This window comes from Athalia rosae, chromosome 2, assembly GCF_917208135.1.
Source record: "Athalia rosae chromosome 2, iyAthRosa1.1, whole genome shotgun sequence".
Classification (NCBI taxonomy): domain Eukaryota; kingdom Metazoa; phylum Arthropoda; class Insecta; order Hymenoptera; family Athaliidae; genus Athalia; species Athalia rosae.
Genome location: NC_064027.1, coordinates 25667747 through 25694208, shown reverse-complemented (window position 1 = coordinate 25694208; position 26462 = coordinate 25667747). Strand labels below are relative to the sequence as shown.

At 38.4% G+C, this 26462-nt stretch overlaps 5 protein-coding genes, 1 long non-coding RNA gene and 1 other non-coding gene across 17 annotated transcripts; 4 read left to right on the top strand and 3 right to left on the bottom strand.

The window, feature by feature from the left end:
* The first annotated feature begins 168 nt into the window (after nt 1-168).
* LOC105687748 (ATP-dependent RNA helicase p62-like) lies at nt 169-6173 on the top strand. Of its 2 annotated transcripts, XM_012403612.3 has the most exons (7): nt 170-228; nt 375-469; nt 1290-2345; nt 2545-2723; nt 2797-2856; nt 4948-5193; nt 5277-6173. In XM_012403612.3, coding segments are annotated over exons 2-7 (1647 nt in total). In that variant the 5' UTR covers nt 170-228; nt 375-467; the 3' UTR covers nt 5381-6173. The 2 variants fall into 2 exon arrangements, with proteins under 2 accessions (XP_012259036.1, XP_012259035.1); XM_012403613.3 differs by lacking the exons at nt 4948-5193; nt 5277-6173 and adding an exon at nt 3689-4068 and having other exon boundaries at nt 169-228.
* LOC112695060 lies at nt 1066-1203 on the top strand. Its single transcript, XR_003150336.1, has one exon. It is a non-coding gene; the product is annotated as a small nucleolar RNA SNORA57 (small nucleolar RNA).
* Nucleotides 6174-6354: 181 nt separating the features above from the next.
* Nucleotides 6355-19816, top strand: LOC105687743 (altered inheritance of mitochondria protein 3-like). Of its 10 annotated transcripts, none has more exons than XR_007276916.1 (23): nt 6454-6734; nt 6925-7045; nt 7129-7258; nt 7367-7480; nt 7559-7680; nt 7752-7948; nt 8019-8173; nt 8489-8554; nt 8634-8791; nt 8892-9833; nt 9919-10146; nt 10238-10287; nt 11533-11639; nt 13146-13184; nt 13251-13454; nt 13539-13826; nt 14566-14738; nt 14816-15543; nt 15614-17089; nt 17167-17317; nt 17511-17617; nt 17865-18124; nt 19738-19816. XR_007276916.1 is itself a non-coding variant. In XM_048649949.1 (18 exons), the coding sequence occupies exons 3-17, from the start codon at nt 6950-6952 to the stop codon at nt 13805-13807; spliced, it is 2877 nt and encodes a 958-aa protein (XP_048505906.1). In that variant the 5' UTR covers nt 6355-6490; nt 6668-6734; nt 6925-6949; the 3' UTR covers nt 13808-13826; nt 13899-14564. The 10 variants fall into 10 exon arrangements, 3 of the variants coding, with proteins under 3 accessions (XP_048505906.1, XP_048505908.1, XP_012259020.2); XR_007276914.1 differs by having other exon boundaries at nt 14816-15893; nt 15993-17089; XR_007276920.1 differs by having other exon boundaries at nt 14816-15893; nt 15990-17089.
* Nucleotides 16626-18123, bottom strand: LOC112694783. Its single transcript, XM_025747256.2, has 6 exons — nt 17939-18123; nt 17677-17865; nt 17357-17606; nt 17140-17280; nt 16811-17062; nt 16626-16751 (listed from the first exon to the last, which is right to left on the bottom strand). Coding segments are annotated over exons 1-6 (957 nt in total). The 5' UTR covers nt 18062-18123; the 3' UTR covers nt 16626-16749.
* On the bottom strand, nt 18075-19040 carry LOC105687731 (sperm surface protein Sp17-like). Its single transcript, XM_048651295.1, has 4 exons — nt 18738-19040; nt 18580-18664; nt 18400-18512; nt 18075-18332 (listed from the first exon to the last, which is right to left on the bottom strand). The coding sequence occupies exons 1-4, from the start codon at nt 18825-18827 to the stop codon at nt 18075-18077; spliced, it is 546 nt and encodes a 181-aa protein (XP_048507252.1). The 5' UTR covers nt 18828-19040.
* On the top strand, nt 19796-26456 carry LOC105687744 (modular serine protease-like). The gene is made up of 10 exons (XM_020853397.2): nt 19796-20198; nt 22910-23268; nt 23358-24148; nt 24247-24357; nt 24591-24859; nt 24950-25165; nt 25244-25408; nt 25494-25792; nt 25865-26021; nt 26090-26456. Exons 1-10 carry the CDS (start codon nt 20123-20125, stop codon nt 26278-26280), a joined length of 2634 nt encoding a protein of 877 aa, XP_020709056.2. The 5' UTR covers nt 19796-20122; the 3' UTR covers nt 26281-26456.
* LOC125499883 lies at nt 21875-22916 on the bottom strand. The gene is made up of 2 exons (XR_007276921.1): nt 22246-22916; nt 21875-22107 (listed from the first exon to the last, which is right to left on the bottom strand). It is a non-coding gene; the product is annotated as an uncharacterized LOC125499883 (long non-coding RNA).
* Nucleotides 26457-26462: the final 6 nt, after the last annotated feature.

Below are 26462 nucleotides of genomic sequence, written 5' to 3'. Positions count from 1 at the left end.
GAGTTGTTTGTGTGCGCCCAGGTGAATAAAATCATTACGTAATGTCTGTTTCGAAACATCAATCAATATTTTCGCGCCGCAGGAAAATGATGGCGAGCTAAAGGCGCGCGCATGACGTCTGCGATGTTTCCCCTTCTTTTTTTTCGATTTGGAAGGGGAACCGGGAATCGAGTGAGTCACTTCCTGGATTTGCCATACCCGTTCTTTCCGTTCCTAGTCGCGGCAGAGGTAAGTCGTATTTTGCTCATCCATTGACTTAATGTTAATATTTCACGGTGTGACTACAACTATAATTTGCCCAATTGGACTGGTTACTTGTCTAACCAAAATGTAATTTTGCGAATTTCTATCTAAAATATTTCAATTTTTTTCAGAATATCTAACGCCGCGTGCAAATAAACTCTATCAGAAATTTCCATCAATTCAAAGGAACAAAGGAAGCAGTTCATACTTCATCGAGCATTATCATGTAAGTAATACAGCTTTCACTATTTTTCAAACCACTAAAAGATTATTCGAACAAATCTAAACGGTAGTAGAAATTATATTGTAATAAGTTTGGAATTTTTTTCATTTATCAAGCAAGTGCGTCATTTTATCATCGACGTGAGTCGTGAGTGGCACGTGTAAAGCGCACACGCGTAGTTATCGATCCAGTATTAACCCGTCAGACAGTTACGTCAACTAATTAATTATCAGTCTCGGGAAAGCGATAGCAATAAGTTATTGCACACATTAGGGAATTCAATTTTAACCCAAGCGTGCTCGTTACAAAATGGCTACCTATTCGCTACTTTAGAGAAGAGGACCCTGCTGCCGCGAAGGTCTTAGGAATAGAAGATGGCGGCCTATGCTATAATTTTGCCTAGCGTACAATTGGCCTAAATAGTTCTTGCAAATTTGTATATTTCTTTCATCTTGCTACACAACCAACTCAAATCCAATTCAACTTGCCCTTTTGTGCATTTCTTAGCATTCATAACGTGAATTGACAATTTATCAGATACATGATTTCCAATGGGAATTTTCTCCATATCGTTCGTACGTTCAATCTCGCTGCACAATCCTCCCATTTTGGCATGCCTCTGTTTTGTTTCTCAGCAGAGCATGAATGCTTATGGGAGGTACATTAATAGGGGGAACTTATGCCTTCGGTGTCCACACTCTTGCGTCTGGATCCCATCCTCAAAGTTCTCGACAAAATCGATAAAGTTACAAAATATATAACCTTGCCCTTGTCTTCCCCATTCCTTGTTCATATCAAGTTAACAAATTTTTATTTAATGCAGGACTTACGGAGGATCTTCAGGTGGGTATCGTAGCAGCGGTGGACGTGGTGGTGGTGGTAGCCAAAGAAGCGGATATGGAAGCAGCAGCGGTGGTGGAAGTAGCGGGGGAGGAAGTGGCGGACGTTTCGGAAGTAGAGGAGGTGCAGGAAATGGTGGAAGCCGAGGTGGACGTGGAGGTGGTGGAGGAGGCAGTTTGAGGAAACCCAACTGGGACTATGAAAACCTCAAACCGTTTAAGAAAGATTTTTATGTGCCACACGTAAATGTTCAGAGCAGACATCCACGTGAAGTAGAAGCCTACAGGGAAGAGAAACAAATTACTCTGAAAGGAGACGCTTTGCCAAATCCTATCCAGTTTTTTGAAGAAGGAAATTTCCCAGATTACGTCATGACCGGAATCAGGAAACAGGGATTCTCTGAGCCCACAGCCATCCAGGCTCAGGGTTGGCCCATTGCAATGTCTGGACGCAATATGGTCGGCATTGCTCAAACTGGATCTGGAAAAACCTTGGGTTATATTTTACCTGCAATTGTTCATATAAACAACCAACAGCCTCTAAATCGTGGAGATGGACCAATTGCTTTAATTCTCGCACCTACCAGAGAACTCGCTCAGCAGATTCAGACAGTTGCTAGTGATTTTGGTTCTCTTTCATACGTCAGAAATACATGTATCTTTGGAGGAGCCCCCAAAGGAGGTCAGGCTCGTGATTTAGAACGTGGTGTAGAAATTTGCATTGCCACACCTGGTCGTTTAATAGATTTTCTCGAGAGGGGAACTACCAATTTACGGAGATGCACATATCTGGTTCTTGACGAAGCCGATAGAATGTTGGACATGGGATTTGAGCCCCAAATCAGAAAAATTATTGAGCAAATCAGACCTGACAGACAAGTTTTGATGTGGTCTGCAACGTGGCCAAAAGAAGTTCGCAACCTTGCTGAAGAATACCTCACAGACTACACCCAACTGAATATTGGATCACTTACTCTCTCTGCTAACCACAACATCTTACAGATCATTGACGTCTGTCAAGAACATGAAAAAGAAACCAAGTAAGTTTTTCACAATTGAACTTGAGTACTTTTAACTTACAACTAATTTCAAAATGATGAGAAAATTTTATGAATTGCTGTGATTCTTACCACACACCAAATACCTCTAAGAAGAACTGATTTCTGTTTAATAAGGATCTTTTTTTCACCAATGTTAGCACGATATTGTTCCTAACAGTCCTTTAATCAAAAATTACAGATTAGGCAGCTTGCTACAAGAAATCGGCAATGTCAACGACGATGGAGGAAAGACAATAATATTTGTAGAGACTAAAAAGAAAGTTGAAAACATCACCAGAAGTATCCGCCGATACGGATGGCCCGCAGTTTGCATGCATGGTGACAAATCTCAACAAGAACGTGATTATGTTCTCAGAGGTAATTCTTATTCTTCAATCTGTTATCCTATTTTGTTGGATGAATTTGAATCAATGCTTACTTTCTGTTACAGAATTCCGAAACAAGAAGGGTTCTATCCTTGTAGCAACAGATGTTGCTGCTCGTGGACTAGGTAAGTTGTTTTTAACTGATTATTCGAGCTATCTGATTAAAATTTTCAGATATTATCTGTGTCCCTCTTAAATTTATTTCTTGCGTCAAAAGGAATAGATCGATACGCGTTTTCAATTAAATTAACATGAGATAGGCGGGTGGCGAAGTAGCACAGACTGGTTATATGAAGTGATGCCTCACTATTTACGATTTTCTCGAGATATTTATTAACATTACTAATGAAAACAATTCGAACGTTTTTAATCGCGTGTGTCCGCTGTAATACAGAGTCGAATTTAATGGAATGGAATTGCAGGTGGACAATGTTCAAATGAGGATTAACATACTTGTAAATAAAAAGATTACGACGTTTTAGGCTAGAGAAGACTTTTGTAGGCTACATTTGCAATCCTCTCAAAAGTTGACAGCCTTTCAAGTTCACTAACATCGATCTCATCAGGACGACTGTTTATCAATAATCATAGTTAACTGAATTAAATTTGATTAAGATCCTCATTGGCACTGATTCATTTCTGCCAGGTACATCAAGGACTGGATTTTTCTAAACCTCTACCATTTAGCCCTAGGCGAGGTACTGTGTAAAAGAAAGTAGTGTTCTAGTCCATAATCTAACTCGGTCTTAAAATAAACCAAGATAGCTTCGGTATTATACCTTATCAGGTAATGCTGAGAGATTTTGCCTGAAAAATACCAGATCCTTATAAACCGTGGTGAATTTCGTTCTATTTCATCATAGTAAAATATCCAAAATAAATTGATTATTTTTTTAATTATAAGAGTGAGCATCTTCGAATTTATGTTAATCAGTCTGGTTGTCCCTTTTGTTTCAGAGGCACATGGTGCACAGATTGTTTTGAGTGTACATTGAACAAAAAAAAAAAAAAGCAAAGAATTCCTGACTGTAACTCACTCACTGTCTGTGCTCTAAAGCTATATATGCAACTGAATATATAGATGACGTACTTGCACAATGTCGTTTGTGTAACTGTACGTAATGTGCCTCTGTGTACTGTGCCTGTGTACCACGCTATTAAATATGGTGGTGCGCGGGCGAATTCGTGCTGGCTGGCAAAAAGTATCTTACCGGTTTACTTACCTACGGTACAACCAAGACACGCTATTCATAAAGAAGCCCGACGTTCAGCCAATGCGAGACAACAAAACTATTCATTTTGCTACTATCGCTACTCTCTGGAAATATGTAGGACAAGAATCTTTGTCAATTGAACTTGCATTCAAGAGTTATACCTACAGCGATGACCCGCCGGGATGTCTTATGCAATGTTCAACATTACAAAAAACGGTTTGTATTTTCACCATGCAGCTAACATACATTCACACTATCAAGTCCTGTTAAACTAATTAGGTTCTATTTCAAAGGCAGATCATATTGTTCGATTGAATGAAAATTTTCCTCGTGTTGGGTGACCTGATTCAGATCAGATATGTTTGTAATAGAAAATAGAATTTTTTTTCTTTCATTCTCTGCCTGAAATTTAGAACCTGAAGTATAATTAGTATGCTGCTCACTCACATGGATATGGCAAAAGTGGGCTAAACGATATGGAAAGACAAAAAATTTTTTTTTAATGAATATCGTGCGTGTCTATATCCACATCAATCGGGTCGTGTGTCATGTCTATGCAGTGTGAAAAGGATATGTGTGAATATTAGCTGACTGTTGGCATCGGGCGGGTTTCCAATCCATCTGTGTTTCTTTCATATAAATAAATACATACGTCTATAAATTTGATGAGCTTATCGATCGCCTTGTAGTTATCGTTTTGGTTTATTTTATCAGTGCTGATTTCCTAAGGAGACGGTTTTATTTGGACACGTTTGAATAAATGGCAACTTTTGTCATGTCTGTAGAGTATTACGTTCATTGGCTTTGATATTAAATCTATGTATACATATGAATGTATACAATTATTTATCCTGCTTGTTTGATTTAAAAGAAAAAAAATTGTTTTCGAATTTGTAAATGATGATATCGATGGCAATTTTCGGATATAATTATCAGTAGTTTATTATATTTATGTATTTGATATATTTTCACTAAATTTTTATTAATTCACCCTCCCCATAGATGTTGATGATGTGAAGTACGTGATCAATTTTGACTACCCCTCATCATCCGAAGACTACATCCACAGAATCGGAAGAACTGGACGTTCTCAAAGTACAGGAACAAGTTACGCATTCTTCACACCTCAGAACAGTCGACAAGCCAAAGATTTGGTGAATGTACTACAAGAAGCCAATCAAGTTATTAATCCAAAACTCACAGAAATGGCTTCCCGAGGAGGTGGTGGTGGAGGTTATGGAGGAAGAAGTAAGTATTCCAAATTTACAATTCCCATTTATTCTAGTGAATTCTCTCATATCATGGATTAACAATCTTTGTGTATCTTGCAGATCGATGGGGTTACGGAGGTGGTCGTGGAAGGGAGAATAATTTCTCTGGATCGCACAAACGTTTTGACTCTGGTCGCAGCAATGGATACAGCAGTTATAACTGATTTAGTATTACTTAGCTTCTGGGCCGTAATGCTGAGCATAAAATCGACCGCCACTTAGAAGCTTTGGCATAATTGACAACACTTGAACTGTGATCTAACAAAGAAAGGATAACAAAAAAAATAATTAAATAACGATATTTAATACCTTCTATTCCGGTCGGTTAGTAACCAGAATATGCCAGTTTTTAACGCTCGGCAAATTTTACCCATTGAATTCAATCATAAATGATGTATCTATTTTATTTTTATTTTTTTTTTTCATTTTCGGTGACTAGCAGATCAGTGTTAGTTCATACAAATTGATTAAAGACAATTGTTATTCAAACCATCGCCGATTACAATAATCCATATTAATTATTAAGAGCCGAGTGGAGGCACGGACCATAAAACTCACACTTCAGTATTCATTCCAAAAAAACAAAACTTGAAAATGGAATGACCCCTATGAAAGTTATTTTTGACTTCTCATTAGAAACTGAAAGATGCTACAGAGTTGGTAAAAACCAGACTGAACTTGTATGAAGATTACATACAGATTAGCTGGTAAACTCGAAAGATTTTTTTAATCTCAATGAGATAAAATATTGTCAAGTAACTAAGGAGGGTACAAACGTGAAAGCGATCTGAGGGTTGCTGACCCATAGAAAAATTTAAATTATTCTCTAGACCTATTTTCTCTCATCTTTATATTCTAATTCCTCGAGAACAGAAGAAACAAACATCTGTCATTCGTACATTTTGCTGTGAAGTGTACGACACATCTTAAGTACAATGCAATAAAATTTAAAACAAATTAAGCACTTTTTATTTGAACATTCCTTACATTTCAACGCTAGTAGATACTTATTTACAGGAATAAAAAAGTTACGTATTCAAGGAGGAGCGAATTATAATTATAATCAGCGACACGAGATTAATTACCGGTGAAATTCAGAAGTTCTGGCGCTAGCGACCAGAATATGGCGTTGAAAGCACCCTACTGCACAGAGCCTACCCATTCCGTTTTCTTACCCAACCCCACGTTCTACACGTTCGCTCGCTGGCGCCAAAGCTTCTGTATTTCACCGGTAACCAACTCAATTCGTTAGTTGCGTGGTGTCAAAGAGGAAGGTAGTGCTTAATTATTTTCGATAATTATCATTGTTCCTTTACATCACGCGCTGAATAACGTCATGAATAATTATTGAAGACCACGGTTCGTTAGGGGATATTGATGTTTCTTGAATGAAACTTGTGGATGATACCGTAGTGTAAATCACGATCCTGTTCATCCGTTTTTTCTTGCAGAAAATCGCATTCTCGACTTGTCAATGTCGCAGTGCTTGTCAAATGACCTACAAGTTCTATTTCATTGGTAAGAATACCTCTAATTCATTACAGCGTTATCATTGTGCTCTCAATCTGCACCTTTATTATGATTTGATGAAAACAGAAATGTTTGCTTTCCCTGCCATCTATTTACTCTTCATTCAGTTTTGCTACACTTTCCATTCATTGAGTTTGTGGTTGGAAGATACCTTAGAATAAGTTCTGTCATATTCCAGATGAGTATCAAGTAGTTTCTGGAGTATGAAAGCAGCAGCTCATGCCGCTGCAAGAGTCGATTCTGTACTAATGGCAAAAGGAAAGCTCCGAGGTTCTGACACTAACAACAAAGCAAGAAATGTATGCATTGCTAGTTATTTATATTCAATTATGCAATGCTACAGTCATGTTTCCTGGCTTGATTCCATTGTTATTTCTCCTAGTTTGCTGCAAATGGTGGATTCAAAGGCCAGGAAATGTATACGACAGAATTTGAGATCAATGAAGCACCTCCAAGTGCCCGAACACTACTCACTAAAGGCTACGTCCAAGAAGAAATCAACTCCTATTCTGGTAAGATTTTGACAGTTTATGAAAAACACTCATAAACATATGAATAAACTACAGTTTGTTATGTTTGTGTTTTGGAATTGGATAATATTCGAAATTACGATGTTACAGGGGCTATTGTATCCACTCGTGGGCGATTTATGACCGAACAGGAAAAAGCGCGATGTTCTAACGAACGGTCTCTTTACTTGTACATACAAGGGCATAATAAGCATAATATTGACTGTGAGTATGCTCAATTATAATTAGTAACAGTTTTGGCCCATACTTGAAATTCATTCTCATCTATGTAAATTGTTTTAGTGGCCATACAAAAAATTGGTGAAATCATCAAAACTGAGCATCAGAGTTCTCTCAACAGGCCTAGCAGGTTCACAAATGCACCTCCACCATTAATGAGTTTACACTCAGCGACACCAACTGTAGTATGTTTTTCTGCTAGCATATTTGATACTTTGAAGTACTAACTTATTAAACCACTTCAATATTTCACCAGGAAAAAATCTGTGTTGGGATAGAGAATGCGCCTCAAGGATTTGATTTGCGGGGTCGAATTATTGGTGCTGGTGGTTCAAACTTACTCTATATTCGGGGTGAAACGGGAGCAACAGTAACACTACGAGGACGAGGTTCCCAATTCGTTGATCCTGTTTTAGGTGTAGAATCACCAGAGCCTCTGCATCTATATATTGAGTGAGTATATAGAGATTTTTTCTTGCCTTATATCAATAGAACGTTCTCATAATGTTTGCATCAATGATAGACACATAAAAGCAGAGGTGCTCCAAAATGCAAAGCAGTTGGCCATCAATCTGATACAAACAATGCAATCCGAACTACAATCTTATATCCAGCAACAGCCACCTCCTATTCAACCACAAGTTATAGAACAACCTCATATACAACAAATCCAACAAGGTAAGTGCATAAAATTTTGTGGAATATATTGTTACAATGGCTAAATCTTAGATTAGTATTTCCTCCGTGTAATTTGCATGGTCTACTTCGACGGCAGGCTATATTACTTCGGTTCTGTCAGATCGTCAGCTTGCCGTTGTCGTGATACAGGTTTGATATAAAAAAGACAATAGAATCTGTTTTGTACTTGAAAGGCTTGGTTTGCCTTTTTGAATAAACTGAGATTCTTGGAGAATATTTTCCCATGGATTGTAACAATATGTTATTTTTTTAAAAGCTTCATTATTGTATTTATGATTAACACATTGTTTACAGCCCAGTTTCAGACCATGAATATCGGTGCACTGGGTCAGCCAAATGTTGTAACTATTCAGCATCAAGGTAATTGTAGAAAGTGACGTGAAAATTTTTCAGTAGACTGAGATGGAGTTTCATCTTTTAATTGCTATTTTAATTTCAGATTTAATACAACATCCACAAAGTAGCGTTATGACTCTTCCAGCAACAATTTTGACGGCAACTGTTGCTGGAGGCCCAGGAGGCGGTGTCAGTGTTCCTCCACCTGGCGTACATATACCTTCTCATTCTGGACCCTGTGTTTCCTCAGGACAACCTCAGGTATGAAGTGAACGCAGTTACAAAGACGAGCTTGATTTTTTTTTTGGCCCTTGGAGTATACAGCCAAGTACTCTGTAACTTTTTTTTTTTTTTTTTTAAGGAAATGCAGACTTTTATGTCTCCACCTCCAGTTGGGCAAGTGCAGCTTATCGGACCTCCTCCGACTGTGAGTCAAGTCCAGTACCAGATTCATCCTGCACAGTCCCTGCAGATTCAGGGTATCCAAGTTCCACCTCCTGGCTCTCAAAATTCGCCTCAATCGGTGACGCAAATGTATGTCATGAGTCAGCCACCTCCACCGTCTCCAGCTCAGCAGAATTACATCGCTAGTAGTAGTGTACCTGTCAGTAGTGCTGTTTCTTACGTTTATACACAGCCCAACATTCAGAGGCCGTCGACCCCTTCGCAGAGCTTGATCGAGACCGTGAACGTGAATCTACAACAACCTCCGCCATCTGCTCCCATAAATATTACACAACAGCCACCACCACCTCTTCTCCATCTCCATTTTCCTCCGCCTAACTTCCCGCACAACCAACCACCACCCCCCATACCTCAAACTTATCAGATACAATACCAACAAGTACAGGCACCTGGCAATCAGTCGCAAACTCAGTTTGTTCTGCAGCCTGGAGAGCACATAGTTCCTCAAATGCAGCAAACGCATGAACCGCCTCCTTCGCAGCATACGATGCCGCCGCAATTTGAGGGACAGCATCCACCACAATTTCACCTGCAAGTGCCTCCGCCTTCTACACAAACTTTTTTAGTACCTAATGCACAATCTGCACAACATCAACAACCCCCACCTCAACTTGAAGAGATTCCGCATCATCAGCAAGATGTCAACCTTGAACAAGGACCTCCGCAACCAGTTCCACCCCCACAGATGGTTCCTCCACCATCTGCTAATCAGGGACAAAATTCTATGAATATTATTACTAGTGTACCACCCCCAACACAGGTACCACCTCCACAATCTGCTCCTTGGCTCTATCAACCTCAACCGCACCAAATGCAACAATCACAAGCCCAGATCCAGGTGAGACTCGATAACATTATCATCAGTCTAGAATATAAGTGATCATAAAATTCACGATCTTTTAACCGTATTCCGTTGGGTACAGCTGCCGTCGGCAAGTTTGCCGATGCACAGCGTACCTCCACCCCAAATTCAGGCCCAAATTCAGTATCACACACAGCAAATCCAGTACCAGAATGGGCAAATGCAGGCACAAGTTCACTACACAATTCAACCACCCCCGATGCAACAGCCTCTTGATCAAAAGCCTGGATCTCCAGAACAGAAGCACCATGGAGTTAAGCGGAGATTTTCTGATGCAGATGGATCTCAGGTAAACTATGTTTACGACTAAACAATAAATTTTAATCGAGGCCCTTGAAATTCCAAAATACATATCCATGATGATGTTTACTTCTGTGCAGGAGTCTCTGTTCCAGTGTGGACCACCACCAATTGAAAGGCATGGTACCGGGTAAGTCACAACGCCATTTACTCATTTCCAATGCTTATTATTTCTGGCTCTAAGGTTCACAGTGTCACAATGTTTGTGAAGAAATTACGGGTTCGTCGGCGGATATGTTTGTCGATTATTATATATCACTTACGCAAGAAGAAATTTATTTTATTGGGACTCGTGCAGTGGTTCGAAGACGCAGCCTTATTTTTCTTTTTTTTTTTTTTCGTAACTCATTCCTGTCCCGATGATGTCTTATTCCCGAAAATGTGATTCAGTATGTTTAGAGCTGGGATTCTGGATTCCAACAATTAATCAAGATGAATAATTGATTTGTTGATAAGGTTTCTCTTTGCACAGAGGTCTGCACCAAGTGAGCCTCTTGTTATCAACGAGTGAATGGATAAGAGCAAGATAAAGCTGACTAATAAGGACCCCTCGTTAACAAATATAATTATAGCGCACCGTATATCAATATCGTACAGTAAATTATGAATTAACAACCCAACTTTTTTTTCTTCAGGAAAAGAGACAGGCAGTTTTAGTCAAACTTGTCCCAATCTACTATGAGATCTTTAAATTGCGAAGACCAGGATCTCAATAAGTAGAATCAAGAGAGAAAAGAAAACTTTTCCTTACATGATATCAATATTTTTTACAGAACAAACATTATCGTCGGCCTTCTGAGCATATGTATTATTTGAAGTTCACAAATTGCGTATCAAAGATATAATTTATTCGCACGCGATTTTCTCAGACGTTAACATTTTTTACAGATAAATAGCTACCGCTAGGACGCCGATATTATCAAGTAATTGTCTAGTCTAGAGAAATATTCATTAGACCGAAAAGAAAGCCACTGGTACTGGATATAGGAAAAAACCAAAAAATATTCTGTGGAACTTACTACTCTAAGGGTACCAGTATTAATGCACTGTCAATGCTTTAAATTGCCGAATGTTGTGCTCAGTTGATGGAAGCAGAAAACTAAATTTCTCAGGCATGCACAAATAGATTAGTAACGTATGCGAGCTTTAAATACCTGAGTAGCTAGTTTCAAGAATATTTATAATAGCATTACGTGAGAAGTGAAAAAAAATCTTTGATGAAATTCGTTTACAAATAGCACAAGCACAGATGTATCATAGCTATATCCACCAGATTGATTTCATCATTTCAGAATATTCATGGGTGTATCCAGTTGTACTCGTACTTGAAATGCTTATTATTCATTACTTAATGAAGTTGACTGACTTGTTTAAGCAGAGAAAATGACCGGCATCAGCAAATCTCAAATGGCCCACCACCGGGAGGTATCGGCGCAGCAAATGGCAGCCGAAACAAGATGCTTATACCGTCTCCACATCCAGGTCTGTAGCTAAGAGTATTAGAGAAGGGAGAGTGTTGAATGCCAGGTAGAATTTTTATGACAAACTTTTGTGATCATATCCATATTTTGCGATCTACTCAGCTTCGGTTTTAGTTTTTAGAATCATTTTCATTTTTTTTTAAATATTGTCTTCCAGTGTCTTCGTTTTCAGGCTCCAGAATTCACAATCTATAATTTCAATCTCATTCCATCACTCTAAAAATTAATTGTAAAAAAATGATGATCAAAATCCTTCCGTTGTTTGAACTGGTATCCATCACTGCTTGCCGATACTCTTAGACTGTAGTATACATTGATTAAATTGATGCAATGATGACGATAAAAATGTGTAACTAGTAGTGATTTTCAGGCACGCATATTGATTCTTGTTTCAGTAATTCTGATATTCTTCATCACTTAATCTCATTTGTAAAATGATTTATAATGCCACCAATCGAATGAAGTGTGATTAATCGTGAGAAAAAAACAATAATGATTTACTTTGCACGCTATTCGACAGAAGTTTGCTTTCATTTTAGTTGAAAAACTTGAGAGGCTGCTGTTTTGTTGGAATAAACACATTTAATCGATCATTGAATACTGCTGTCACCTTTGTAATCACGAATTTCTCAGTTGATTATCATTAATTTTTTTCATTTGACTTCCAAATCATTGTTCGTACTTTAGAAATATTACAAAGCTTTTCTTGTACAACGATCAAGATCATTGGTTTATTTTAACAGAATTTTATTCGTTGTCATTTTCTTCGAGACACATCCATGGTCACTAATCAATGGATCACCTTCAGTTTCCTTACTTTTGTGATACCTTACTTTTCAGTCAACAATTTTAACTCTAGGTGTGTCCAACTTTACTTCTGATGTGGCTACTGGATCGCAGTTCTGGATGGATATCCATGTTTATTCTTGTGTTCACAAATTGTTTGTTATGTATAAAGCAGAGGATTTTATAATAGATTTAAAGCTGAGCCCAATCCACACATCTGAAATCCAGGATGATGTGAACCTACACAACAAACATCGATGTATATGTTATGTTTTGTTGGGGAACATTGAGAAACAAAAATATTGTGTGGAAGATATTTTTGAAAATAATGCGTGCTATTCTTTTAAGTTATAGTTGATAGATTTCCTTTAATTTTCAGCCATAGCTTGCATGAAATAAATATTACCGAAGCAGCCTTGTTGCAGTTCGATTTCTCTCAACAACAAAAATTTAACTCTCGAATACATAATCATTAATCTTTACAGATTTTGGAGGATGAGCTAGGAGTCTAATTTTGTTTCAGCATCAGCAATGACCAGTACTGCATGTAAAAGAAGTTGCAGAAGTTTCCTGTTTGTTACAGCTATATGATTATTTGAGATCTTAAGTTTTTCGTACCTGCTTATATTATGTATGTAAAGTAACGGTATAATTTTTCACATTAACATCACATAACCCGTTCAGAAACATTGGTTTTACTAAAACTATTTTTCTCATTCAGGTGAAAAGCGGAATGGGGATAAAAACGTCACCGGACATGGTATGTTTTATTCAAAAATTCGATTCATTCTGGTTACTCGATCGTTTTAAAGCGTTGAATAATTAGTTCTAGGAAACGAGCAAACTAATTCTTGCGAGTCCAGTGGAGTAGTTCCTGCTGGACCTCCGCCCCAGGCTCCGTGGCAAGCTTGTCACATAAGAACTCCTTGGGGACGGCCTCCACCCCCACCACGTGACGGAGAACACCATGTGCTTTATCCAGCACCTCCACCAATTAATATGCCTCCTCCACAGATCAGACCCCACCGAAGTAAGAAAGCTCGTTGTATTCGTCCCTTAAAATATTTAACAAAGTTTCAGGATATCAATTAACGGAATTTCATTGAACTTCTAGATCAAATAGAGGGCAGTCGATCTCCACCAAGTCATCAGAATGTGTTGACCGATCATTTATCTAGCCCAGAGTATCACCAAATTCCACACTATACGACAAAACCACCCCCTTACAATTCTGTGCCATTAATGCAAGCTATTTGCAACCCGCCGCCTCCTCCTCCTCTTCACCATCAACGGCACCAACACCTGCAGCAGACGCAGCCCTACCAAGTTCCGATCTCACAATCTTATCAGCCACCAGCGTCTTGTCCGCCATGGATGAACTGAGAAAATTGATTCACATTGAGTGAGTAAAATAAATTTGAACTACGATATCACTGCCAACAAAAAACTAAAAACTTGCTCATTTCATTTTCAGGCAAGCGTATTGACTTTAATCATTTATTATGTACATAAGTATTCGATAATCAATTATCGAATTAGTTATTGACAATGGCCTAGTAATTACTCGTTAATCTCTTTACTAAGAATTTTTGTACAGTTGTTTAGCAATTTTTCGAAATGCTTCATACATTGGTGCTATTCCCTTAGCTACACCATTAGGTATTTGATTTGTAGATATATTACTTGTTTGAATTGAATGTGAAATAGAGTTCAGGACAAACGATGGTACTTCGGGAACAACTTTAACCAAGGAAAACTCGCTAGTATAAATATTTATCCTAATTTGCTAGTGAAATTTTTCATCTGTTGAAAAATTTACACAGTGTAATATATAACTGCATAATATATTATGTACAATTGAATCTATATATGTATCTATACATACATATAAACATATGTATACGGTATTTACTACAGCACAAACTTGTTTTCCTCAAATCCAACTTATTGTTCCTATTTTTAAAGTGCCTATAAAGAATCCGAAAGCGTGCAAAAGGCAAACATTTTTGAAACAAATGCATGATACTTATACTACATTCAGATAATATCTATTCGATCATAACCCAGAACATCTAAGCAGAATATCATTATAAAAAGTGCTCGAAAGTCATGTTGATGGTTGAAGAATCTTTACTTTGTAGATCAATACTGCAATAATTATTGAGAAATGCCACAAATTTGTCCATCCCAATCTCGTCAGCTTGCTGCAGCTTCTATAGCATTCCATCACGCACGACAGAAGTTTCCGAAACACTTGGGTATTTGCTCATGCTCCAGGGATGTTTATAAAACTCCTCTTGAAGCCTATCCCATGGTAATACTTCTGGAACTGATAACACTTTCTGTTTTTCATATTTTGTCTTACTTCATTCTTATTTCCTTACTCTACAGATTAAGAAAGCTGTGATAGCACCAACCAAGGAAGATTTAGTTGACTCAATACTTGAGTATAATGCAACAACTGACTGTTCTTATTCATCTCGTCCTCCAGGGAGAAAGAACTACAAGTGCTTTCCAACAGTTTCATCTTTCCGAACAGCTTCCTGGACGAATGGATATCCCGTATGTGGAAGAGAGCAGAAAAATAATGGTAGAAATAGTGAACTAAGACGTAAAAGTCTTTGCACTACATGTGGGAACAGACACAACTGCATCTCGTCAAAAGACGGGGTTCAGGATATCCCCGAGATCATGGTTGATGCTGGTGGTGCTATTGTATCTAAAAAACCTCGCAGCAAGATAGCAGCATCTGTACGGGTTGTAAATTCCCAAGAATCTAATCAGACGTTTAATCACATATCACGGAAGCCGCTACGAGATCAGAAGACTCATGAGACTACTTCCAAATCCACCCACAGTTCAGCGGGCCGGAGAAAACGTAGACGCGCTAGACACAGACGCTCTTGTGTGTATTCCGGAATTAGACTAAGAACGCCTGGCAGCAGATCTCCTCCGAAAACCCAAGGATGCTCAATGACATGCCAGTTTCACCGGTTTTCTTGTTCGTTTACAGCACTCTGAATAATTATTTGTTAATTCCATTCTTTATTTGTTTATTCCCTCCTCAGCAGCCAGTAGGAGGCAATCGTCAATACCTCGAAAGCTTCAGAATTCAAAATGTAAGGGATTAATTTTCCATCAAATTCGGTGAAAATTTTTCACTTCTGTGCCATTGTTACTTATGCATAGACTGTCATCAAGAAGTCTTAGCCAAGGATAGAGAACGACGATGTGATGAGCCAGAAAAATCTTACTGCAGTGACTCGCCAACCCTTGTTGACTTCCCAGCTAAACTTCAAATCTGGAAACATAGAACGCAGCAGAATTCTTACAGAGAATCACGAAATTCCAAATCGACAGAAAAAAAAAGCCGCCAAGGTGCATCTCAACAAAAAGACGCTCACTATCAATTGGAAAAAGAAACTAATCAAAAACAGACTGAACATTTCCAGTTGAATGATAATAATAGGTGTGTTATTTGATACTTCAACATCTATTTAGTTGCAGCAACTGAACTTCACTATTCCAATGCATATCGATCCTTCTTTTTCCTTTTTTTGCAAAGCAGGGACTTGAATTATCCGGAAAAGCATATAGCAGCAGATGTCTGCCTCCGACCATCGGTAATAAAAGCTGCACAGTGTAAAATGGAGCTTAGAAGTAAACCAGAAATAAAAAGCTATTCGACTGGGAGTCATCTGTCAAAGAATTCAGATATGAAGTCCACGTGGGAGGAAAACTTGAATATTATAAACCATAAAGACTCAATTTCAATACTAATGGACAAGTTTAAAAAAAAAAATAAGCAGCGCAATCTCAAGTTACAGAATATTCACGAATTGAACTCCGTTTTGGGAAGTAAGGCGAGTTGCGGAGATGGTGAACCACATCAGCTGGATGACATAACTAAAATTCGACAACTATCTGACTCTGTTACAAACCAATCTCTACAGCCTTTTGGTAACATCGAACCCAAGGATCGTTTTCGACTTCGAACGAGTCTATCTGTCTTAAATCCTGTCACTAAACTGGGTAGGGTTGCCAATCAGGCCCTGAAAGAACATAAACCTCATTTTCAAAACTTTCATACACGACTCAACAATACCAAGAGAAGCTGTTCCCCGAAAAGTACGCAATGGGGACCCGCTTGTTAGCCTGCCTTAATTCAGAGAGATTTCAGTTTGGGAATAAATTATGTAAAGAGAGGAAAGAAATTTTACTGAAAATCTTGACATAGTTTTGTATGGGATACATTATATTTCTTAATAATCTTTGCATTGAATCTCAAGAGTGGCGATCTTCTATTTTTGGCTCTCCTTAGGTGATTCTGAAAATAAAATACAATGAATCGCGTGAAAAAGTTATTAAAGAAGTAACAAAACATACATTCAACAGCCTTTTCATTGCCATCTTGCTCTACTTCTGTAGCCAACTCATTTTTTTCATGAGCTTCATGGTGTTCTATTCCAACTGGAGCTTCAACAGCAGGTTCTAAGATCGTAACCGGTTTGATCTCTGGCTCATCAACAGCTACTGATTCTTCTTGATCATCGCTATGTTCATGAGGCTCAGATTCTACCACAACTTGCGCCACTGTCATTTGTGCATCTGCTTCCAAAACGTCTGTGACTGCGAGATCTAAATATGCAGACGTAATCAATCCAGGTTGGTAACTGAATTTTTTTCCTTTTCTTTCGTCTGAAACTATAAATTACCTTCTTTTTCTTCACTGATTGGTTCAGCAACGACTTCAAACTCTTCATTAGCTTCTACCTCCTGGATGAAATCCTCTGCATCCACTGCCTCTATCTTCTCAACTGCTGACTCAACTCTGTCCTCATCCGAATCCTCTGTTACTGAAGCAAAAAATAATACATCCGGCTTCGAAATCTGGTGAGAAATATCATCAAGTATTTTCTTTTTTTGATTTACACTGTTCAGAAATTCTAATATTCCTCTGCTTGTTCTTATATTGTATCTGTATCTCGTCAGCGGCTTGTTCCATCTCCTCACGCGATCCATATTCCTCTGGAAAGTTTTCACTAGACTTGACTCTATCCCATATTTGTCCTCGTATATTTTCTAGTATCGCTTCAACCACCATCGACTTTGAGGATTCCTCTCTTCTTGCTTTTCCATCAGTATGCATATTATTGCGAGCACGGAAGCCCCTGAAAGCAGCCTACGAAATACGTAAGAGAATTTTTATAATTTTATGAAAAAATCAAAATAACTTCAGATCTTATTCTCGCCTGAATAGTCGTTGCCGCTTCGTTTGCGCGTTCTATTGTGTGTTTTGAGTCCTGATACATCATGTCCATCCAAGCTACCGCTTGGATAGTTTCCCTTGGTTCTAAAACCCCCTCCCTTGGTCTCTCGGGTTCTTCATTAGCTAATTTTAATCTTATGTTCCTCCTTATATAATAACCACGATAAGAAGACTGCAAGCAAAAAGGAGAGTCAGATGAACTGACGTACGTACAAGGTGCGCCAAGCTATGCGAAGACGTATTACTTGTATAAGAGTTACTGCCTTTGCAGCCTCTTCTTGAGAGACACCAGCTTTTCTGAGGATTGCTATGGTGTTTGCAACTGCTCTCTGCCACTGGACCTCACCTCTTGCTTCTCTAGCTAACATTTCTTCGTAATGACTACGAAAGGCTGCCTAAATCAGATCCAAAAAATGGGAAACAGAAAAAAGGTTTGTGAATATTAGAAAAAATAATTTTGGCATTTGAATGTATGGTTGCCTGGATCGTTGAGGCAGCTATTTCTGCATGCTCCCATGAAGTGCCGGTTGTTTTCAGAATTTCCCTTATACAGATCCTGCTATTTTCCTCAACCATTTTCCTTTCGGATGTTCCGTCTTGTTGGACATCTACCAAATCCAGATAAGATCGAAATACCTTCTGTAATGTTAGAAATAACGGTGAAAAAAAGTACCGATCAAACGACGTATTTCGGGTTTCCTATTACCTGAATCCTTGTCGCTGCTACAGCGATTTGTTCAAGACTCAATCCACTCTGGTAAAGAATGCCAACGATGGACTCGCTCCCGATCAAAATATTATTGACAACTCTCACAGCAACTGTAATCAGGGTCCGTCAATTATATAAAATTGAGGCGATATATGTAATCCAGTAGAACAGAGAGACCCTTGGCATTTTCACGTGTTATCAAAAGCGCGTCTATGTAGTCTGCGATGAAGGAGTAAATCTCTTCCGGCTGAGCCCTAAGTACCTGCGACAAACAGTTTGGGCTATAATCCAATTCATTTAAAAATAGTGACAAATTTTTTCTATAAAATTATTACTTCACGAGAAATATCTGAGCATAATTCTCGCAATCCTTCGGGCAACCTGTAAACATGTCTTGCACCATGTTTCTGGAGAGCAGCGTACATTCTCAGATACTAGAATATGCTAGGATATACCAAGAAAACTACCGCCATGTGACAGACAAATTTCGCGCTCTTGATTCGCTTTTATTTTCTTGTAGCATCTTCTAGATTTGAAATTAAATTTTGCGGCGCGCCACAGAGCGTCGATCGATCAGTGATCGATACTACACAATTTGCTCATTCGTTTACTGAAGTCTCATTGGCTGCGATGAAAGCATGCTGAATATTTGTAAGGCAGTTCGGTCGTCACGTCAGTAGCGTCGCTTCCCGCCACACGACTATCACGCGAAGTATTTTCGCCGTAAAAATGACCACAGCGAGCCAGAATAAATTACAAATATTTATCACAGTTGATTGTATGAATTAAAAACTTATTTGAAACAGAGTATTTAACTCCCTGGTACTCTAGTGTTTTCGGTATAAAAAGTAATGCTCAAATTACTGTGTCTTGTGTTCCCAAGTTTTCTGGCTTACAACGACGAATAAACCGGATTTTTACATTTGCGAAAATAGGCAAGTAGTCAAACCGAGAAAGTCAGCGATCTAATTATGTGGAATAAAATTAGCATCTGAATATTCAAAATAAAAATTGTTGCTACTTATTTGAATACGCTGTTTAATATTCGAATATGTGTATATTCATTACTCCTATTTGCTTACGAATCATGTTTCGCTGCAAGAATGAACTATTTGTATCGGTAATAATTAGTTTGTAATCAGGTTATTACTGTCTATCGGTCTCTGTAATTCATATTTGTGTACATATTTTGGGCAAGTGTGTTCGTTAAGAGATTACGCAATAGCTGATAGTCAACCTCCGGCATTTTCGATACCTTCGGGACATCCCGGAGAATCCGAAAACCAAATAACCAGTCATGATCGTATCAGTTAATACCGATTAATATCGTTACAGCTGAGAGCTGAGAACCGACCATCAGCTGAGCAGAGGCTGTAGACCAACGAAGAAAAGGAAATAAGAAGAAGAGGAAGAAGAGATCAGATACCAGCTTTACGCTTTGAACTTCGCTTCGAACAGACGTTAGACGGGTTCCTTTTCAGCGCCAGATGCTCCTAGGGAGAGGAGGGGTGATAGTCTAACGCCTAATCTACAAAGAACTTTAGAAAAAAAAGAACGAAACCGTTGAACCGTGGTTCACTATAATAAACTAAGTGCCATAATTAATACTTAATAAATTAGTCCAGTGAGGTGAAAATCATTTAATTCTTACGCTGGATTTGTGAACCCGGTTAAGTCCTGTTACGATTTTGCTGCAGTTTTATTACTGCAGGTTTTCTACATGCTGTTTAATACCAGAGCCTGTTTTCTGCTGGCTGCTGTTGCTGCGGCGGTCATCGAGGTGTCATGCGGTGACAGTGAGTAAAACATGCAGTTGTATTTTTGATTCTTGATCGTTAACGACTTTCTTTTAAAAATTATCAATATCACTTATCTGTATAAAGGGTATAATAATAGCTGCGTTCATTGGATTTTGATGAAGACATATCATCCATCGACGACGAACATGTACATAGTTAATTACCGCCAAATTCTTAACGTTGAAATCGTCTAATCGATTATTGAATTAATTATATTCATTCCCCCAAGGGGAATTCCTCATTTATTTACATACATCAATTTATTTATTTATTCATTCATCGATAGCTGTTATTCTAGGATTAAAATTTTTTTTTTCTATCTGATACCCAGAGATTGTTTCATTATTTGTATAATTTACAGAATTAGCTGTATGATCGGCCAATTATTATACCCGCTTATTTATTGCCGTATACGAACTGTTATGTAAAGAAGATACGCGACTGTAATCATACAAGCAATTGATGATTTGAACATCTTTTATAACGTGGACACATTTATTAGCGTTGATGATGAATTCATCATGATTATTATTATCGCTAGTGTATATCATGCAGAAAAAATAATTGCAATTATCTGCATATATCTGAAGAAAACTAATATACGGAAATAAAAGAATCTACACGCCTTGCGTTCGGTAAAAATTTTCGGGAAAATATTCTCAACTAATGATTTAGAACATCATTACGCTACAAGTCACCAACGAGGTGCGATAATTGGTATTTATTGTTACGCGGGTATACGACATTGGAGTTAATCAGACGCTTTGAATATTTTCTTCAGAAATATTATATCATTTAAACAAAGCAAAGGTCAATCTTTTGTAAATAAATGACGTATGAATTAACAGCGAAATTAAATTTGTATAGCCGCTGGGCATCAGTACGTTGTGGCAATTCCGGATATAGTTTCTTTTTTTTTTTTGTTCAAAATCAAAAAAATCTGCAGGCACAATGCCATGCGCTCGAACATATCATACGCCAATAATAATCGGTGGCTCTTTAGATTTTGCAATCACCAATAATTATGGGGAATAACGCGATGGTCACGAGAAACCGGTTCTTGGAACTGTATCAATTAAATTTCATATCAATGTTAACATAATTTAGGCGACACAGAGACCCGTCATTTATTTATACATTTACATACTTATAACCGTACATATATCGTATATTGTGAGAGAACGGGATTGATAATTTTTATATTTTTCTGTCTTAACGCGTTGAACGCGATTCGCGAATCTCTGGGATTAATAAAGTTCCGAAGAACGTAGAATGCAACTTATAACCAGTGATTTTTATTTCCTTTTTAAATTTTCCGAAATTTATTGATCGTTATACACAGTTTCTTAATATAAATCTGATTACGCATCACAAGTAAATTTTATTTAATTCTTTTCCACAAGATCGCAATAATTTCTTTCCAATTTTAATTACTCACCTAATCAAATAATTGGAATTGAAAAATCTATTCATATTTATGTCGTTATTTGTTGTTGTTTTTCATTTATTGCTGTTACTATCATTTTATTCTCTGTGCATTTTTTTCTTCATGCGTGATAGAATATTCGCCGTTTCAATACTTATTACACTTATCAAATTAGTCTCATTGTCAGTAGATAGAAGTGGAAAAGGAGGAAAAAATTATTGATATGTATTTATATACGGTGGATATAAGTGACCCCAAAACTTTCGGGTCATTGTAAGACGTGTTTATTTTCATTTTGCAATCAGTTCACTCATTTAGGCAATGATGGTATTACACATTTGAGGAGTATATAAAAATTATTTGGCTCTTAGTTGATCGTAAATTATTCCTACGATTCTTCTTTTTTCTCCAAACTTATGCGTCTGAGTTGCAGCTCGATAAAGATTGCATGATCGCGAATGTAAGAATTCCAAGAGGCTGCTGTAATTCAATCATTTCATGCAGATAAAGATCCTTGACATTCATAATAGAATCAGGGCCCTTCTATGCTATTTTTATTTATCTATAATATGTTAAAGTTATGTGTACCATATACAACGTCATGGAATTTTATCATACCTATTAAACCGCGAGCTCATCCCGGACAGATGATTCGGGGAAGGTCTTTGCCGTGAATCGCGAGGACGATGAAATTTTACAATATTTTGTTGGCTGACTAAAGACTACTACGTAATTTGGAAATGCCAAACGTCAAAGCAGACGCATAAAACAGCTTTTATAAAGTTGCTGCCATTAACTACTTTCGACCACTTTATAACATCCCGTATATACCATGTTTTCGGTCAAACTCCCGTACCATCATTACCAAGCGCGATAACAGTTTTTTTTCCTGTTTTTCTTATAAATTTTTTCTTTTACATATAATATGATACATTTACATATATATATATACATGTGTACATATAGGTATATTTAATCTGGGATATATATGTACATATATTGCTCGATTAAACGTCGAAAACACTTCGTGTACAATTCTTTTATTTTTATTCTATTACATTTTTCTTCGTTTTCTTTTAAGTTAAAAACATAATTATATCCAGTTTCAGAATACTAACAAAAGTAAGACTTGGTGGCCAAACGAAAAATTAATTGATGATCAACTTTTTCCCCATTTTTCTGAACTTGGAACGAAAGATGCGCTTTTTTGTTTAAAACGAATAGCTGACGGATAACATAATTATGAGGAATAACATAAATATGCACCTCTGCAATGCTTTAGGTGATGGGACGGACAAACGGGAAAAGAGACAATTAAACCTGAATTTTGGGACCTCGGTTGGACGAAGCTCCCAAAGTTCGGTGGATACTTATGGAGCCTCCAGAAATGCAGGAACCAGAGGACGAGGCCAGGGATTTGCAGGACAAGCTCCAGGAAGAGGATCAAGCCTTGACAGAAATCCCAATCTCCAGGGAGGAGCCGTTGGTGCTTATTCAAATTCTCAGGGTACGCCAGAGATTGGAGGGCGCATGGGAGGAACATCAGAAAATACAGGTCTAAGCGTAAATCTGTTAGGAAATGTTATGCTTGGATTAGGGGGAGGATCACAGACAACTAGTCTTCCTGGGGGAACGGCGAATGTAAGAATTGAAGGAACATTCTAAGTAATACTTGTAACTTATTGTTAGTAATTGGAACAATCTTCTGATATTAGAATAAACGATTTTAGACAGGGTATAATCGTGGTGGTCAACAAAGTAGCGGGGGTCTCCTGAGCCTCGGAATAGGTTCGCAGACGGGGGGTGGCGGTTTGTTGGGTCTGGGAGGTGGATCTCAAAGTGGAGGATCTCTCCTTAACGTCGGAGCATCGATGCAAGCTGGTTATGGGTCGGGGCAGAGCCCTGCATATAATAACAGGCCAATTTCAGGAGGTCAGGTACAACCCTCCGGTGGTTTGAGTCCTAGCTACGACAATGGTGCTTTGCAGCCCACTCAATCAGGAGATGGATATACGATCGGAAATCCTCAGGGCAGACCGGGAAACCCGTCAAATCCACAGCAGGGAAGACCAACAGGCCCCCAGCAAAACGGGAGACCTCCACAGAGTAACGCCGGTCAAAATGGGAGACCAACTGGACAGTCACAAGGCTTTCAACCTGGAAGACCAGGTGCTGAAACTGATGTAGGTCAGAACTATAGGCCGACGGGAGGATATCCGGATGGAGAACAAATTGTGAGACCTGGACAGGCAACCGGGCACCAGAACACCAGACCAGGCGATGTAGCTGATAACTCGCAAGATTATGATTCTATAAACGGCTATTCTCAGGGTAGGCCTACAGGACCACAGAATAATGGAAATAATGGCAATAATGGCAATAATGGCAATAATGGCAACAACGGAAGACCTTCTGGAGGAACGCAACCTGAAGATTTTGGAGATGGAGTCGATATCTACAACGGAGGTCCTGCTGCTGATGCTCGTCCGCAGCAAGGTGGTGGCAACAAGAAAAAATGCCGGTGAGTATTGTCCTTTGAGATAGTTGAGTTTCTTTTTCAGCTGTATTGATCGATGGTATGAAAACTTGAACACTAAAAACACAATGATTTTCTTGCAGTGGAAACCAGTACACATGCAGAAATCGTGAATGCGTTGCTAAAAATGCAAGATGTAACGGTGTTAATGAGTGTAGAGATGGATCTGATGAAGTGAACTGCTTCTCGGGACAGTGAGTTATCAATCTTTGATTACGATTTTACTATCGTTCACGCGTTACGTTAGCAATGTTACGTAACATCGAAACTGGGTAAAAAATGAACAAAAAAACTTGATTGATAATTTCTTGCTCTAATAAGAAACAATTTTTTGTTTTCAAGATAAAAATTGCCATGTTCTATACTGGCCAAGCTATCATAAATATGAACTTTGTAATTTGTTGCGACGCAACTAAACTTTTTCCAGGAACCGTCCAGCAGTGGACTATGAAGTGACAGCGTCACCGTTTGGTCCTACGACAGCGAGTCCTTCGCGCGGTTGCAGGTATCCAGAACCCTTAGTGGGGGGTGTCTTTGAACTCGACACTTGCAAATTACCATGCGACCTTTCACCAGGTACTAAAGTACCAATCAGTAGCTTCCTTACCTACAAGTGCAACGAAGGATACACCCTGAAGGGGAATAATGTATCCTTCTGTCATGATGATAAGTGGTACTTACCACCAACTTGTGTCAGTAAGTCTGAAACTTGTTAAATTTTTATGGAAACTAGAAAATTTCCTTTGTTCGAACTGACTTTGAGTTAAATTGATACATTCATTCTAGAAACTTGTCCACCCCTGAAATCCAACAGCGTGGACATTGTCTGCAAATTGAAAGGAGAGACTGTTTCCTGCGAATCAGCAATAACACCTGGCACAAAGGCAACTCTTGCTTGCAAACCTTCGTACAAAATACCGCTTTCTGACGATCCTGCTTACAGAGAAATCAACTGTCTAGAGGACGGAGTCTGGGATCGAACGCTTTTCCGTTGTCTACCTGGTAGTTTTTGACTGATTCTAAATATAATAGTTTTAAAATCAACGATAAGATAACATTTTATATTTTCATTCAAATTAGAATGTGGAACAGCAATCGCTCACGGCAACACCTTGATCGTCAACGGGTTCACAGCTAAATTAGGGGTATTCCCATGGCACGTGGGAATATATGATAGAGGGTCCTCCGACGACTATCAACACATATGTGCAGGGACTTTAGCGAGTCATAGTCTGGTGATATCGGGTAAATAAACAATTGAATAACTGAGTAATTCATGATAAAACGATGAGCGGTTCATCATTATTGTTTTTGCTTTTACTTTTTGAAGCTGCTCATTGTTTCTACGATGATACTGTTAACGAAGTTACGGATGCAAGCAGATACGCGGTGGCTGCTGGAAAGCATTATCGCAACTACAATATGCCCGAGAAGTACGTGCAGAAATCTGACGTGAAATCTATCGAAGTAGCGAGCCGATACTTCGGAGCTAGTGGAAACTTCGCCGAGGATATTGCTCTCGTTCGTTTATTAACTCCTTTCGTTCTTACGACTTTGGTAAGACCGATCTGCCTAGACTGGGACAATATGTATGAAAGAGTACAGCTACAAAGTGGGCAGGTTGGAAAGGTGAGAAAAATTACATCAGTTCAGCTTTTATCGTTACTCGATTCAATTATATTTCAATTCTGATTTTCTTAGGCTGTTGGTTGGGGAAAAACTGCAGAGGGGCAACCAAGTGTCGAACTTCAGGAGATAAACTTGCCTTATATTCCATATCAAGAGTGCGTATCTGCAGTTCCAGAAGAATTCAAAGGCTATGTAACCGCAGATAAATTTTGCGCTGGTTACTTGAATGGTATGTAAGCATTTTATTTGGTACAAAAAAAACCAAAACAAAAACATCAATCGCTCTTTTAATTCCAGGGTCAAGCCTCTGTGAGGGTGACAGCGGCGGCGGCCTTTGTTTCCAGTTACACGGTCTTTGGTACCTTCGGGGTATCGTGAGCGTAAGTCCCGTCCATGAAAATACTTGTGATAATAATTATTACACAGCTTTTACCAACGTTGGACGTTTCCGGGAGTGGATTCGTGCTGCGTACGTCAACGAGTCGTGAAAAAGTGAATGACTAAAAATGGTATGAACAATACGTAAAAATTCAACTTTGCCGCTGACGTGAAAATGCATTTGTCATAAAACTCCGACGTTTTAACTTCAGAACGAGAATTGTATAGGTAAAAAAATGTAGGTTTCACTTCAATTTAACAATGAATATACATTATTATACATCAATGCGAG

Excerpts from the sequence above, each read along its gene's own strand:
- LOC105687748 (XM_012403612.3), top strand. Across the intron at positions 2,346-2,544 it reads GAACATGAAAAAGAAACCAA|ATTAGGCAGCTTGCTACAAG; the intron begins GTAAGTTTTTCA and ends CAAAAATTACAG. Across the intron at positions 5,194-5,276 it reads TGGAGGTTATGGAGGAAGAA|ATCGATGGGGTTACGGAGGT; the intron begins GTAAGTATTCCA and ends TGTATCTTGCAG.
- LOC105687743 (XM_048649949.1), top strand. The coding sequence starts at position 6,950 with ATGAAAGCAGCAGCTCATGCCGCTGCAAGAGTCGATTCTGTACTAATG. Across the intron at positions 7,949-8,018 it reads CCTCTGCATCTATATATTGA|ACACATAAAAGCAGAGGTGC; the intron begins GTGAGTATATAG and ends CATCAATGATAG. Across the intron at positions 8,174-8,488 it reads TATACAACAAATCCAACAAG|CCCAGTTTCAGACCATGAAT; the intron begins GTAAGTGCATAA and ends CATTGTTTACAG.
- LOC112694783 (XM_025747256.2), bottom strand. The coding sequence starts at position 18,061 with ATGTTAGCTAGAGAAGCAAGAGGTGAGGTCCAGTGGCAGAGAGCAGTT. Across the intron at positions 17,866-17,938 it reads AGGCAGTAACTCTTATACAA|TCTTCTTATCGTGGTTATTA; the intron begins GTAATACGTCTT and ends TTTTGCTTGCAG. Across the intron at positions 17,281-17,356 it reads TATTAGAATTTCTGAACAGT|TAACAGAGGATTCGGATGAG; the intron begins GTAAATCAAAAA and ends TTTTTGCTTCAG.
- LOC105687731 (XM_048651295.1), bottom strand. The coding sequence starts at position 18,827 with ATGTACGCTGCTCTCCAGAAACATGGTGCAAGACATGTTTACAGGTTG. Across the intron at positions 18,513-18,579 it reads AACACGTGAAAATGCCAAGG|TTGCTGTGAGAGTTGTCAAT; the intron begins GTCTCTCTGTTC and ends CCCTGATTACAG. Across the intron at positions 18,333-18,399 it reads TAGCAGCGACAAGGATTCAG|AAGGTATTTCGATCTTATCT; the intron begins GTAATAGGAAAC and ends CTAACATTACAG.
- LOC105687744 (XM_020853397.2), top strand. The coding sequence starts at position 20,123 with ATGCTGTTTAATACCAGAGCCTGTTTTCTGCTGGCTGCTGTTGCTGCG. Across the intron at positions 20,199-22,909 it reads CGAGGTGTCATGCGGTGACA|GTGATGGGACGGACAAACGG; the intron begins GTGAGTAAAACA and ends GCAATGCTTTAG. Across the intron at positions 25,793-25,864 it reads AAAGTGGGCAGGTTGGAAAG|GCTGTTGGTTGGGGAAAAAC; the intron begins GTGAGAAAAATT and ends TGATTTTCTTAG.